The sequence below is a fragment of the Oncorhynchus nerka genome, linkage group LG20 (assembly GCF_034236695.1).
Source record: "Oncorhynchus nerka isolate Pitt River linkage group LG20, Oner_Uvic_2.0, whole genome shotgun sequence".
In the NCBI taxonomy this organism is placed as follows: Eukaryota; Metazoa; Chordata; class Actinopteri; order Salmoniformes; family Salmonidae; genus Oncorhynchus; species Oncorhynchus nerka.
This window is the reverse complement of record NC_088415.1, coordinates 78,569,414-78,582,334: the sequence shown is the minus strand read 5'-3', so window position 1 is coordinate 78,582,334 and position 12,921 is coordinate 78,569,414. Positions and strand designations below refer to the sequence as shown.

The 12,921-nt window shown below is 43.3% G+C and overlaps 2 protein-coding genes across 3 annotated transcripts in view; one reads left to right on the top strand and one right to left on the bottom strand.

Annotated features, from left to right (window-relative positions):
• Window positions 1-6,154, top strand: part of LOC115103170 (thymocyte selection-associated high mobility group box protein TOX-like) — a 100,512-nt gene extending 94,358 nt beyond the window's left edge. For both annotated transcript variants that reach the window (XM_029623896.2, XM_029623895.2), the window contains exons 9-10: window positions 3,881-4,023; window positions 4,510-6,154. In XM_029623896.2, coding sequence (XP_029479756.1) covers window positions 3,881-4,023; window positions 4,510-4,546 — 180 coding nt within the window. In that variant the 3' untranslated portion in view covers window positions 4,547-6,154. The remainder of the gene's footprint in view (window positions 1-3,880; window positions 4,024-4,509) is intronic.
• Window positions 6,155-10,965: 4,811 nt separating this feature from the next.
• xrn1 (5'-3' exoribonuclease 1) overlaps window positions 10,966-12,921 on the bottom strand; it is a 49,879-nt gene continuing 47,923 nt past the window's right edge. Inside the window, 3 exon segments of the mRNA XM_065005807.1 lie at window positions 10,966-12,483; window positions 12,609-12,769; window positions 12,911-12,921. The exon segment at window positions 12,911-12,921 is cut by the window's right edge and continues 95 nt beyond it. Coding sequence (XP_064861879.1) covers window positions 12,160-12,483; window positions 12,609-12,769; window positions 12,911-12,921 — 496 coding nt within the window. The 3' untranslated portion in view covers window positions 10,966-12,159.

The following is a 12,921-nucleotide window of genomic DNA, read 5'->3' as shown; positions in this document are numbered from 1 at the left end:
TCAAGGATGATCAATGGAAACAGGATGCACCTGAGCTCATTTTTGAGTATCATAGCAAAGGGTCAGAATACTTGTGTAAATGTGATATTTATGTGATAGTTTTTTATTTATAAATTTGCACACAAAAAAACAACTGTTTTTGCTTTGTCATTATGGGGTATTGTGTGTAGATTAATGAGGGGAAGAAGCGATTTAAGGCTGTAATATAACAAAATGTGGAAAAAGTCAAGGGGTCTGAATACTTACTGAATGCACTGTAAATGCAAGGCGCTCATCTTCTTCTGAGGGTTAAGTGTCTAACTAGGTCTGGCTTATTTCACATGATATGTGCCCATACAGTAAGTATACAGTCGTGGCCAAAAGTTTTGAGAATGACACAAATATTAATTTTCACAAAGTCTGCTGCCTCAGTTTGTATGATGGCAATTTGCATATACTCCAGAATGTTATGAAGAGTGATCAGATGAATTGCAATTAATTGCAAAGTCCCTCGTTGTCATGCAAATGAACTGAACCCCCCCCCCCCCAAAATTCCACTGCATTTCAGCCCTGCCACAAAAGGACCAGCTGGCATCATGCAGTGATTCTCTCGTTAACACAGGTGTGAGTGTTGACGAGGACAAGGCTGGCGATCACTCTGTCATGCTGATTGAGTTCGAATAACAGACTGGAAGCTTCAAAAGGAGGGTGGTACTTGGAATCATTTTTCTTCCTCTGTCAACCATGGTTCCCTGCAAGGAAACACGTGCCGTCATCATTGCTTTGCACAAAAAGGGCTTCACAGGCAAGGATATTGCTGCCAGTAAGATTGCACCTAAATCAACCATTTATCGGATCATCAACAACTTCAAGGAGAGCGGTTCAATTGTTGTGAAGAAGGCTTCAGGGCGCGCAAGAAAGTCCAGCAAGCGCCAGGACCATCTCCTAAATTGATTCAGCTGCGGGATCGGGGCACCACCAGTACAGAGCTTGCTCAGGAATGGCAGCAGGCAGGTGAGGCGAAGACTTTTGAAGGATGGCCTGGTGTCAAGAAGGGCAGCAAAGAAGCCACTTCTCTCCAGGAAAAACACCAGGGACAGACTGATATTCTGCAAAAGATACAGGGATTGGACTGCTGAGGACTGGGGTTAAGTCATTTTCTCTGTTGAATCCCCTTTCCGATTGTTTGGGGCATCCGGAAAAAGCTTGTCCGGAGAAGAAGGTGAGCACTACCATCAGTCCTGTGTCATGCCAACAGTAAATCATCCTGAGACCATTCATGTATGGGGTTGCTTCTCAGCCAAGGGAGTGGGCTCACTCACAATTTTGCCTTAAGAACACAGCCATGAATAAAGAATGGTACCAACACATCCTCCGAGAGTAACTTCTCGCAACCATCCAGGAACAGTTTGGTGGCGAACAATGCCTTTTCCAGCATGATGGAGCACCTTGCCATAAGGCAAAAGTGATAACTAAGTGGCTCGGGGAACAAAACATCGATATTTTGAGTCCATGGCGGGGAAAATCCCCAGACCTTAATCCCATTGATAACTTGTGGTCAATCCTCAAGAGGCGGGTGGAAAAACAAAACCCCACAAATTCTGACAACCTCCAAGCATTGATTATGCAAAAATGGGCTGCCATCAGTCAGGATGTGGCCCAGAAATTAACTGACAGCATGCCAGGGCGGATTGCAGAGGTCTTGAAAAAGAAGGGTCAACACTGCAAATATTGACTCTTTGCATCAACTTCATGTAATTGTCAATAAAAGCCTTTGACACTTATGAAATTATTAAGGGGTCGATGTGCAGCAGGTGGGACGGAGTCAGGCGCAGGACACAGAGGATGAGTAATAACGGACTTTACTCAATACGACAACAAAATAGTTTTCACGCAGGGAAAACAATCCAGGTCACAAAATGTAGCGACAACACAGAACAAACACAAAACCATGGGGGGAACCAGAGGGTTAAATAAGGAACATAGTTATGGGAATCTGGTGTGTACAATGAAGACAAAACAAATGGAAAATGAAAAGTGATTCGGTGGCGGCTAGAAAACAGGTGACGTCGACCGCCGAACGCCGCCCGAACAAGGAGGGACCAACTTCGGCGGAAGTCGTGATAGAAATGCTCCTGTCTCAGCCTCCAGTATTTATGCTGCAGTAGTTTATGTGTCGGGGGGCTAGGGTCAGTTTGTTATATCTGGAGTACTTCTCCTGTCCTATTCGGTGTCCTGTGTGAATCTAAGTGTGCGTTCTCTAATTCTCTCCTTCTCTCTTTCTTTCTCTCTCTCGGAGGACCTGAGCCCTAGGACCATGCCCCAGGACTACCTGACATGATGACTCCTTGCTGTCCCCAGTCCACCTGGCCATGCTGCTGCTCCAGTTTCAACTGGCCTGGGCCCTAGGACCATGTCCCAGGACTACCTGACATGATGACTCCTTGCTGTCCCCAGTCCACCTGGCCATGCTGCTGCTCCAGTTTCAACTGTTCTGCCTTACTATTATTCAACCATGCTGGTCATTTATGAACATTTGAACATCTTGGCCACATTCTGTTATAATCTCCACCCGGCACAGCCAGAAGAGGACTGGCCACCCCACATATGCTCTCTCTAATTCTCTCTTTCTTTCTCTCTCTCGGAGGACCTGAGCCCTAGGACCGTGCCCCAGGACTACCTGACATGATGACTCCTTGCTGTCCCCAGTCCACCTGACTGTGCTGCTGCTCCAGTTTCAACTGTTCTGCCTTATTATTATTCGACCATGCTGGTCATTTATGAACATTTGAACATCTTGGTCATGTTCTGTTATAATCTCTACCCGGCACAGCCAGAAGAGGACTGGCCACCCCACATAGCCTGGTTCCTCTCTAGGTTTCTTCCTAGGTTTTGGCCTTTCTAGGGAGTTTTTCCTAGCCACCGTGCTTTTACACCTGCATTGTTTGCTGTTTGGGGTTTTAGGCTGGGTTTCTGTACAGCACTTTGAGATATCAGCTGATGTACGAAGGGCTATATAAATAAATTTGATTTGATTTGTAATTATACTTCAGTATTCCATAGTAACATCTGACAAAAATATCAAAAGACACTGAAGCAGCAAACCTTGTGGAAATTAATATTTGTGTCATTCTCAAAACTTTTGGCCACGACTGTACACTGAGTGTACAAAACACCTTCCTAAACTGAGTTGCACCCCTTCTTGCCCTCAGAACAGCCTCAATTCGTCGGCGCATGGACTCTACAAGGTGTCGAAAGCGTTCCACAGGGAAGCTGGCTATGTTGACTCCAATGCATTCTTGATACACACAGGAAACTGTTGAGCGTGAAAAACGCATCAGCGTTGCAGTTCTTGACACACTCAAACTGGGGCGCCTGGCACCTACTACCATACCCCATTCAAAGTCACGTAAATCTTTTGTCTTGTCCATTCACCCTCTAAATGACACACATACACAATGCATGTCTCAGTTGTCTCAAGTCTTAAAAATCCTTATTCAACCGGTCTCCTCCCCTTCATTTACACTGATTGAAGTGGATTTAACAAGTAACATCAATAAGGGATCATAGCTTTCACCTTGATTCACCTGGTCAGTTAATGTCATGGAAAGAACATATGTACTGTACATGCTACTAAGATGCACTTTGGCACTGCAATACATGCCCCTAAGTTTGGATGCAACTCCTGTGCCTCTTCTGCCATTCATTCTAATTAGAGTGAATTGAAATGTATCCATGAACAAGATGGCTGCCATTATCGGCACATTCTAGAATCTATGACCTAGGCCACATTCTAGAATCTATGACCTAGGCCACTCTAGTAATTGAATGTATCTCCGAGTAGATTAACACGGATAACACTGGAAAACATGGACTCTAATGCTAGACTTCTCTTTTCCAGGGATTCCCTCTCCAGTCAGAATTCCAGAACATGCTCAACTCATCCGGTGGGCAGGGACTGTCCCCATCCATGGACTACAGACAGGTGTGTCGGAATGGGCCCAGCCAGCACCTCGACTGGACCAGCGAATACTGTGGCAACGGGTAGGAATTCACTCTCACTCACTCGGGCAGTTATTTGCATGACAGTTACTGGCTGACAACATTTCATGACCACCACAGCTCTACAGCTCCACAGCTCTACATACACCCATTATTCTATTCACACACTCAGAATACTCATCATTATTATATAGGATGACAATAGAGAAACACATCAGATATGAGAGTATGAACGGAGTTTATACTCTGAATGAACTTTAGGGCAGGTTTCCCAGAAATAGATGAGGTCCAATTATGAACTAAGAAGTACTTTGAATGGAGATTCTCCATTGAGCTTTGTATTCCAGGAGTATGTGATTTTGTTTCACTCTTCCAGTCTGAACCCAAGTTGCAATCAATCAATCTATTTTAATTATATTTCAAGGGTCAAGGGTCTCAACACATGTTAAGACACATTGATTATTATTGATTGATTGATTATTATGTGATTATTATTCCTCATTGTTCCTCCATCTCGTCTTCTTTCAGAGCTCTTCAGAGAGACAAGCCTCTGTTCCTGACCTGATCTGACCTCTAACCTCCGCCAAACCAGCCCCGGAACAGACTGCAACCCGACCCGGTCCACATTCGGTCCCACTCTGCGTTCACTGGACCAAGGCATTGCCCTCAACCCCAGAAGAAACTCCTTGACCACCACCCCCCACTCTGGCTAAACCATCTGACCGTCACTCAAACAAGAAAGGCAGAAGCACATTTTCCAAAACATCCATATTTTGATATGTTTTGATTCTTTGTGATCTACTTTGAAAATAATCATACTGATGTCATGAGTGGGTTTTGGATTCTTTGTGACCCACACTCTACCCTCACCTGATATTAGATACAAATGTCAAGTTAATGTTTTTGGACTTTGCAATGTATGCCCATAAAGGCAGAAATAAATGTGTTCAGAGATGTGAAAGAATAGGCAGTACTGTCCTCTACTGACGTGTCATTGGATCGTTACTGATATGTCACTGGGTTGTGTTTTGAGGAAGACAAGCTGGTGACGTAGAAGCGTTGTGTTAGACCATTGTTCAAATCCCAGAAGTTAATTTAGCACTTAGGGGCTCTTAGGTCTTTTTTTCCACACATCGCAAGATGTAAACCAAAACCCCAAATTGACTTTTATTTTGAAAGGAAAAACAAGATCATCTTTATCATTTGAAAAAATAAATAAAGAACACCTATTATATTTCTATACCCCTTTCCTCTTTATCTCACTCTCTCTCTCTCTCTGCTACTGGACTGCCTTAGAGACTGTTGTGTGTCTTTGAGCAGTGTTGTGTTGCTCTTTCTAAACTGATGCTGATCATGTTCATAGGATCCTCTGTGGACTATGCCGAGGCTGGTTAGTATAGACATCACCTCAAGCTGTACATAGAATGTTGTGTTACTCTTGGGTATAACAATAAAAGCTTTTTTCAAGTGCAGTGTGATTGTGAATTGGATCACACTGGTTTTAATTTAACTATCAAAGAAGGGAAATGGATTAAACAGCTGTTATAGTTGTTTGGATTTTATTGGGGCGTAAACATTTTCAATATCATGATATTTGTAAGATAAAACTTGCTAAATCAGTAGTTTCCATTCTCTGAAATAAAGTCGTAAACTTTGGCTGCCCTTTACCTGGAAAACATCACAAAATATGAGTTTCGTGAAATTAGACAAATAAAAAGTTATATTTGGTACAAGGAAAACATCTTTTTTGGTACGACTTCTGGGCATATTGATTATATGGATTCTCATCCCACTCCTGTGTCTGAGGTTGTTTCTCTTTATCAGTAGAAAGCGTCAGAATGAGAGTGGTAGAAACAGATTGGTAGAGTGGCAATATATATAACCCTGACATCTGGCTCGTCGTCACTCTTCTGATCACTCCCATCTCTCTTTCTCCAAGTCTGCATCATGCTGCGCCTATTTATGAAACAATAACTGTAGGTGTTTTTTTAAAGTCCTTATGTTTAATAGCGTTGATGATGGCTGTCTTCTCTGTTCCATCTGGGTTCCTTTCTCTTTGGCAGAAAAACGTCTCCAGGCAACAACAATGTGAAAAATTGTGTTCTTATTTTTAGTTTCTAATGTGTTTGAAAAGAATAAAGTCAAACCTGCATTTTTGTGCAGTAATCAGTCACTTTTGGATTCCCTGTGTTTTTATTTCAACCTAAATTGCCGGCTGGATTGAGAGAACAGATAACTGAGTCCTAATTCTGTAAGAAGTCCTTGAGAATGTGTTGACTGCAAGTAACAATTTCAGCTTTATCTTGAAGATAATAATATTCCTACAAAGATATTTTGGTACTGTAAACTAGACAGCAGGGAAGAAAAATACTTCTAAATTCAGTGTCTCTACCAGGAGGCACCTCAGAGGAGGAAGAAGAGGACCATCCTCCTCAGTGAATTTCATAAAAATAAAAATAGTGAAACATTAAAAATATCCTTTTTTGATTAAACTATACTAAATATATTCAAATGTCACCAAATAATTAAAACAATGTTTTGCAAAGAAGTTCTACAGTAGCCTCAACAGTGCTCTCTGGGGTAGCACCATGGTGTAGCCAGAGGACAGCTAGCTTCCGTCCTCCTCTGGGTACATTGATTTCAATACAATACCTTGGAGGCTCATGGTTCTCATCCCCTTCCATAGACTTACACAGTTATGACAACTTCCGAAGGATGTCCTCCAACCAATCAGAGCTCTTGCAGCATGAACTGACATGTTGTCCACCCAATCAAAGAATCAGAGAATTGATCTGGTACTGAAAGCATAAGCTACAGTTAGCTAGCACTGCAGTGCATAAAATGTGTTGAGTAATTGTGAAGGGAAAAGATGAGGAGAGCGTGTAAATGCGAGAAGAAATGATACAATGAGCAAAGTGATCATGCTGTTTGTATGTGGCTGCTATGAACGTGAACTGTGTTTGCGAGTGATCAGGGGTGTCCCTTGCTGCGTCCTCAGAGCATGTGCAAAGCAGCTGGCTGGTACGTTTACAGACATATTCAATCGCTCCCTATCCCAGTCTGCTGTTCCCACATGCTTCAAGACGGCCACCATTGTTCTTGTACCCAAGAAGGCAAAGGTAACTGAACTAAATGACTATCGCCACGTGGCACTCACTTCTGTCATCATGAAGTGCTTTGAGTGACAAGTCATGGATCATATCACCTCCACCCCATACCGCCCCAACAGGTTGACAGACGATGCAATCGCCATCACACTGCCCTATCCCATCTGGACAAGAGGAATACCTATGTAAGAATGCTGATCATTGACAACAGCTCAGCATTCAACACCATAGTACCCTCCAAGCTCATCATTAAGCTGGAGGTCCTGGGTCTCAACCCCGGCCTGTGCAATTGGGTCCTGGACTTTCTGACGGGCCGCCCCCAGGTGGTGAAGGTAGGAAACAACATCTCCACTTCGCTGACCCTTAACACTGGGGCCCCACAAGCGTGCATGCTCAGCCCCCTCCTGTACTCCCTGTTCACCCATGACTGCGTGGCCATGCACACCTCCAACACAATCATCAAGTTTGCAGACGACACAACAGTAGTGGGCTTGATTACCAACAATAACTAGACAGCCTACAGGGAGGAGGTGAGGGCACACGGAGTGTGGTATCAGGAAAACAACCTCTCACTCAACGTCAACAAAACAAAGGAGATGATCATGGACTTCAGGAAACAGCAGAGTGTGCACCTCCCTATCCACATCAAAGGGACAGTAGTGGAGAAGGTAGAAAGTTTTAAGTTCCTGAGCGTATACATCACAGACAAACTAAAATGGTCCACCCACACAGACAGTGTGGTGAGGAAGGCACAAGAGCGCCTCTTCAACCTCAGGAGGCTATAGAAATTTGGCTTGTCACCCAAAACCCTGACAAACCTTTGCAGATGCACAATTGAGAGCAACCACTCGAGCCACTGCCTGTTCACCTCGCTATCATCCAGAAGGCAAGGTCAGTACAGGTGCCTCAAAGCTGGGACCGAGAGACTGAAAAACAGCTTTTATCTCAAGGCCATCAGACTGCTGAACAGCAATCACAAACTCAGAGAGGCTGCTGCCAACATAAAGACTCAAATCATTGGCCACTTTAGTAATTGGATCACTAGTCACTTTAAACAATGCCACTTTAATAATGTTTACATATCTTACATTACTCATATCATATGTATATACTGTATCTTATACCATCTATTGCATCTTGCCTAAGCTGCTCGGCCATCGCTCATCCATATATCTATATGCACATATTCTTATTCCATCCCTTTAGATGTGTGTATTAGGTAGTTGGGGAAATGTTAGATATTACTGCATTGTCGGAAGCATTTCGCTACACTCGCATTAACATCTGCTAATCATGTGTATGTGACCAATAAAATTGGATTTGATTTGTATTCATTCTGCGGATTCTGTTGAAATATTTCTTAAGCTGTTAAACTCTGACCCCCTCTGGTAGCATTTTCTAAACAAGCCATACTATGCTACCCTCATAAAGTAAATTGTACTGTTAGAAATGTATGAACTGTGGAATTCAGAGAACGGTGTCAGAAACAATGTGACTACTACAGAAGCTGAAATACAGCTGACCAGATCTTTCACCTAATGGTGTCGCTCTAAACATGCACATTCCCATTGGAACACAGACGTCTTCAAAGTGCAGGGCTTGTGCAACGTGCCATACCTTCCTTTTCTGTCTCACGGGAATGATATACATATGAGGAGAAAGCTGAAGTCCATCCACTGATGTACATACTGTACATCCTCTGTCTTATTCCCAGTTCGTCCACTAGATAGTAGTAGGAGATCACATGTCGCTTGGCCACTTGAAACCAGTTGCGTCTGGTTTTGGTAGTGAGTCACTGTGTAAAAATGGCTGAACGGATTTTCAAGCCTGACATCTTAAAATGACCTTAGCAATCAGGACACAGACAGAAGAAGGTTTTCCAATTGTAAATGAGCTAGCTAAACGGCGCATGTGGAGGATGCATATAAGGTCATGTGGATGGAGAAGGAAATGCATTGCTTTACAATGACCATGAGGGTATACCCTTTCCATGCCTACTAAATGTTTTCACTTTTGTGACTCTATGAATATGACCATAGCGCATGATTTATGGCCTTTATGGGAGGGAAGGGAGATTCTTATGACATTACCAGCAGTAAGATTTTAGTTTGATTTCCAAAAAGTCAAGGCCTGTAGCTTTCAAAGGGTATGTCCATTTTTATATTTTCTGATGACAGTATTTGGGGAGGGGTACCCACCAAACTCACCGGTCCCTGTACAGGGTCCAAAACAACCTCTCAGATTTAGCAAACAACCGCTCAGATTTAGCAAACGGAATGAAACGAGGATAAACATACCTGCATTTGTCCCATAGGAACTCTCGTTGGCAAAGATTGGACCAATGATTACACCTTAGATCAGCTAGATGCAGGCAAGAGTGTGCAAGGCGGTATTGAATGTGTCACTGTCACCGTGATAACAAAAAAATGTCTCTCAACCTGTACACACCTACATTGTAAACGTTCATTCACAAGCTAGGTTGTAGGAACCTCATGATGGGTATAGGGCAAATTAAAGTATCATGTATACTGAACAAAAATGCAAATGCAACATAAAACAATTTCAAAGATTTTACTGAGTTACAGTACATATGAGGAAATCAGTCAGTTGAAATAAATTAATTAGGCCCTAATCCATGGATTTCACATGACTGGAAATGCAGATATACATCTGTTGGTCACAGACAGATGGCTTTAAAAAAAAAAATGGGCCTCAGTATCTCGTCATGGTATTTTTGTGCATTCTAATTGCCATTGATAAAATGCAATTGTGTTCATTGTCATAGCTTATGCCTGCCCATACCATAACCCACTGTTCACAATGTTGACTTCAGAAAACCGCTCACCCACACGACGCCATACAAATGGTATGTGTATATGTGGCCGGTTGGATGTACTTCCAAATTCTCTAAAATTACATTGGAGGCGGTTTATGGTAGATAAATGAACATTCAATTCTTTGGAAAAAACACAGGACCAACACTTTACATAGTGTTTATATTTTTGTTCAGTTTAGTAGCCTAAACCTATCGGTGTTGCATTGAGCTGGGTAAATGGAATTTGAATGAGTCATCCAATTTGCTGGAATAGAAAGATATTATCATCCTCCCTGATCTTAAATGACACCAACCGCCACTGGTCCTTATTACATACAGTGTTGTGTCCTGTACAATTGCAATACTGTCCGGGAGGCTGTCTTGTGATTCTATTACATCCATCTTTAACAAGTTACTCTAAATAAATATAGAAATTGTTCTGTCTGACCTGTGCCTATAAATGAATGTACTATGCCATAGTCATGTCCCAACAGACTATGCAGGCTTTAAGTCCAACCCCATTTTAACATACTTAACAAACATGCTGATGAAGCTCTTGATGAGCCGCTGATTAAGTAGGATCATGCTGTGCATTCAGCAGGGTTGGAGTGAAGGTCAGCAGGGTTGGAGTGAAGCTCTGCAGGGTTGGAGTGAAGGTCAGCAGGGTTGGAGTGAAGGTCAGCAGGGTTGGAGTGAAGGTCTGCAGGGTTGGAGTGAAGGTCTGCACACCCAGTTAGAGTTTCAGGCCACCCCTGCCATAGACTGGCCTGAACTCTGTATGAGGAAGACATCCATAGCCATGCACTGCCCACTGGTGGCCAACATACATGACCAATCTATAGTTAATTATGTACTGGTGCGACGTCACATGTAAATCAATTCCTGCAAGACATGAGTGGTTTGTAAAAACGGTCATAAATGTATACATACAGGATATTTAATGTAGCCGTTTTACAATGTTCACACAGACATACAGGCCTATTGTACACTCGAGTTATGCATGCCTTTGTCAGTTTATTTTGTCATGGGTTTGAGTGGTAAACACATTTATCGACGCCATGGTAACAAAAGATGTCTTTATTCAATGGATATGTACAGCATGTCCCAGCATGAAAAGAGCAAGTTCCATAACCTACTTTAAGATGGGGGGGTTATTATACAAGCGCTCAAATTAATGATGAGAGAAAACAATATGACGTACAACAGGTGTGCTTCGGTACAGATGTTTAAAACCCACGGACAGCCAGAACTCAGTAGATCGGCTCACTGTTTAAAGTGGTGGTGGGGGGGGTACAAATCCAAAAACAAAGAGCCCCAAAAATATGCTGGTAAAACTCAAGCAGCTGTACATGTGGGTTACAAGGTAATGATTCAGCCTTGGTGCTCTCTGCAACAACAAATTATAGTTTACAAATAAATCTTCAAAAGGCTGCCTAGAGGCAGAAAATCCATACATTGAAATGTGGAGGCAAAAATATTTTAAAAACAAACTAACAGCAGCATATCAGTTTGAAATCAAATTAAAATTGTCTGCTTTGGGACATTACCAGGACCTGTTAGCTGATTGATCCAAGTCTTAATGGAGGGAAGAAATGTGGTGTTTTTGTGTTACAATGTAGAGAAGAAATGTCAATAATTTTGTCATAGTGATGTTTGTGTTGTCTTTATGTGTGTCCGAATACATTTGTGATCCTAAATTTAGCTTGAGACAAGTGAGAATGTCAAATTGCTATTTGTTGCGTAAGCAATTAGAAACCATAAAATAGACCTTAAAATACATAGTGACAAAAATCTAATGACCTTAATAAAAGACCCTAACATTTGGCTTAAGATGGAGAATACAAACAGAGGGAAAATAATTAAAAGAGATTAACCCCTTGATTACAAGCTCCAATCATAAATGGACCAACTAGAAGGACACCATGTACCACAGGGTGTTGAGAGACTGGGGACAGCAGTGATCCATCTTACAAACACAAGAAAACAGACGTCATTGCGACTTATCAGTCCTTATTGCCTTGGGTGGGGGGCCCTCCTCCTCCCTCCCTCTCGTTTCTGTGGCTGCATCTAAAACGGAACCCTAATGACACCCTATTCCTCTTCTAACGCACTACTTTTGAGAACAGCCCCATAGGGGAACTACATAGGGCTCTGGTCAATAGTAGGGCAGCACACAGAGAATAGGGTTCCATTTGAGACCAGGAAGATGATAATACCATCTTAAACATCTTCACCTAAGCAGAGAGGGGAAGCAGATCATTCTTGGACTTTGGCCACTTCAAAGTTGACCGCCAGTTTCCTGTGTTTCCTCTTGGAGGCAGAGCTGGGGGTGTGGCCATGGCCTGGGGTGGGGTTCTGGCGTGGCGTCTGTGGCGTGGAGGAGGTCCCAGCCATCTCAGGGGGGTCCTGGGCGGTCTTTAGGGGTGTGATGGGGGCTGCAGGGGGTGCTGAGGGGGCTGGGGATAGGGAGGGTTGGGAGTCAGACTGGGCTTTGTTACTTGGGGCTTGGTTCCTCGCCGTGTGAGCCGCATTGTAGAACTCTTGTGGCTTCTTGCCTGATGACACGCGCTTCTTAGTCACCTGACAGAGGTTAGAATTTAGAGGTTAGGATTGTGTGGGAACACACACACACAGTTAATAATCGAAAACTGTGTTGAGTTTAACCATATTTCATGTGAACTGGAGAAACAGGTTCAGGTTCCTACCTGCAGGGGGACAAACTGGTTGTGTGAGCCGATGGGGACGGAGGGTGCCTGGGGCCGGGCGCCAGGGAAGGTGCCCCCGTAGAAGGGCTGTCCCTGGTGGGGAGGGAGGGGCATGCCCCAGTGGAGAGGACCATACCCCTGAGGAGGGATTAACAGACCACCTGGAGGGAGAGGGAGAAAGGGTTAGGTTCACATCCAGTATTTATAAGTATCCTAAAACATATAACTGCACCCAGAGAGGTCGTACTGTTACAGTCTACTTTAGTATCAATATAGACGCCACACATGACGGCAGGTCTCACCCGATTGGCCG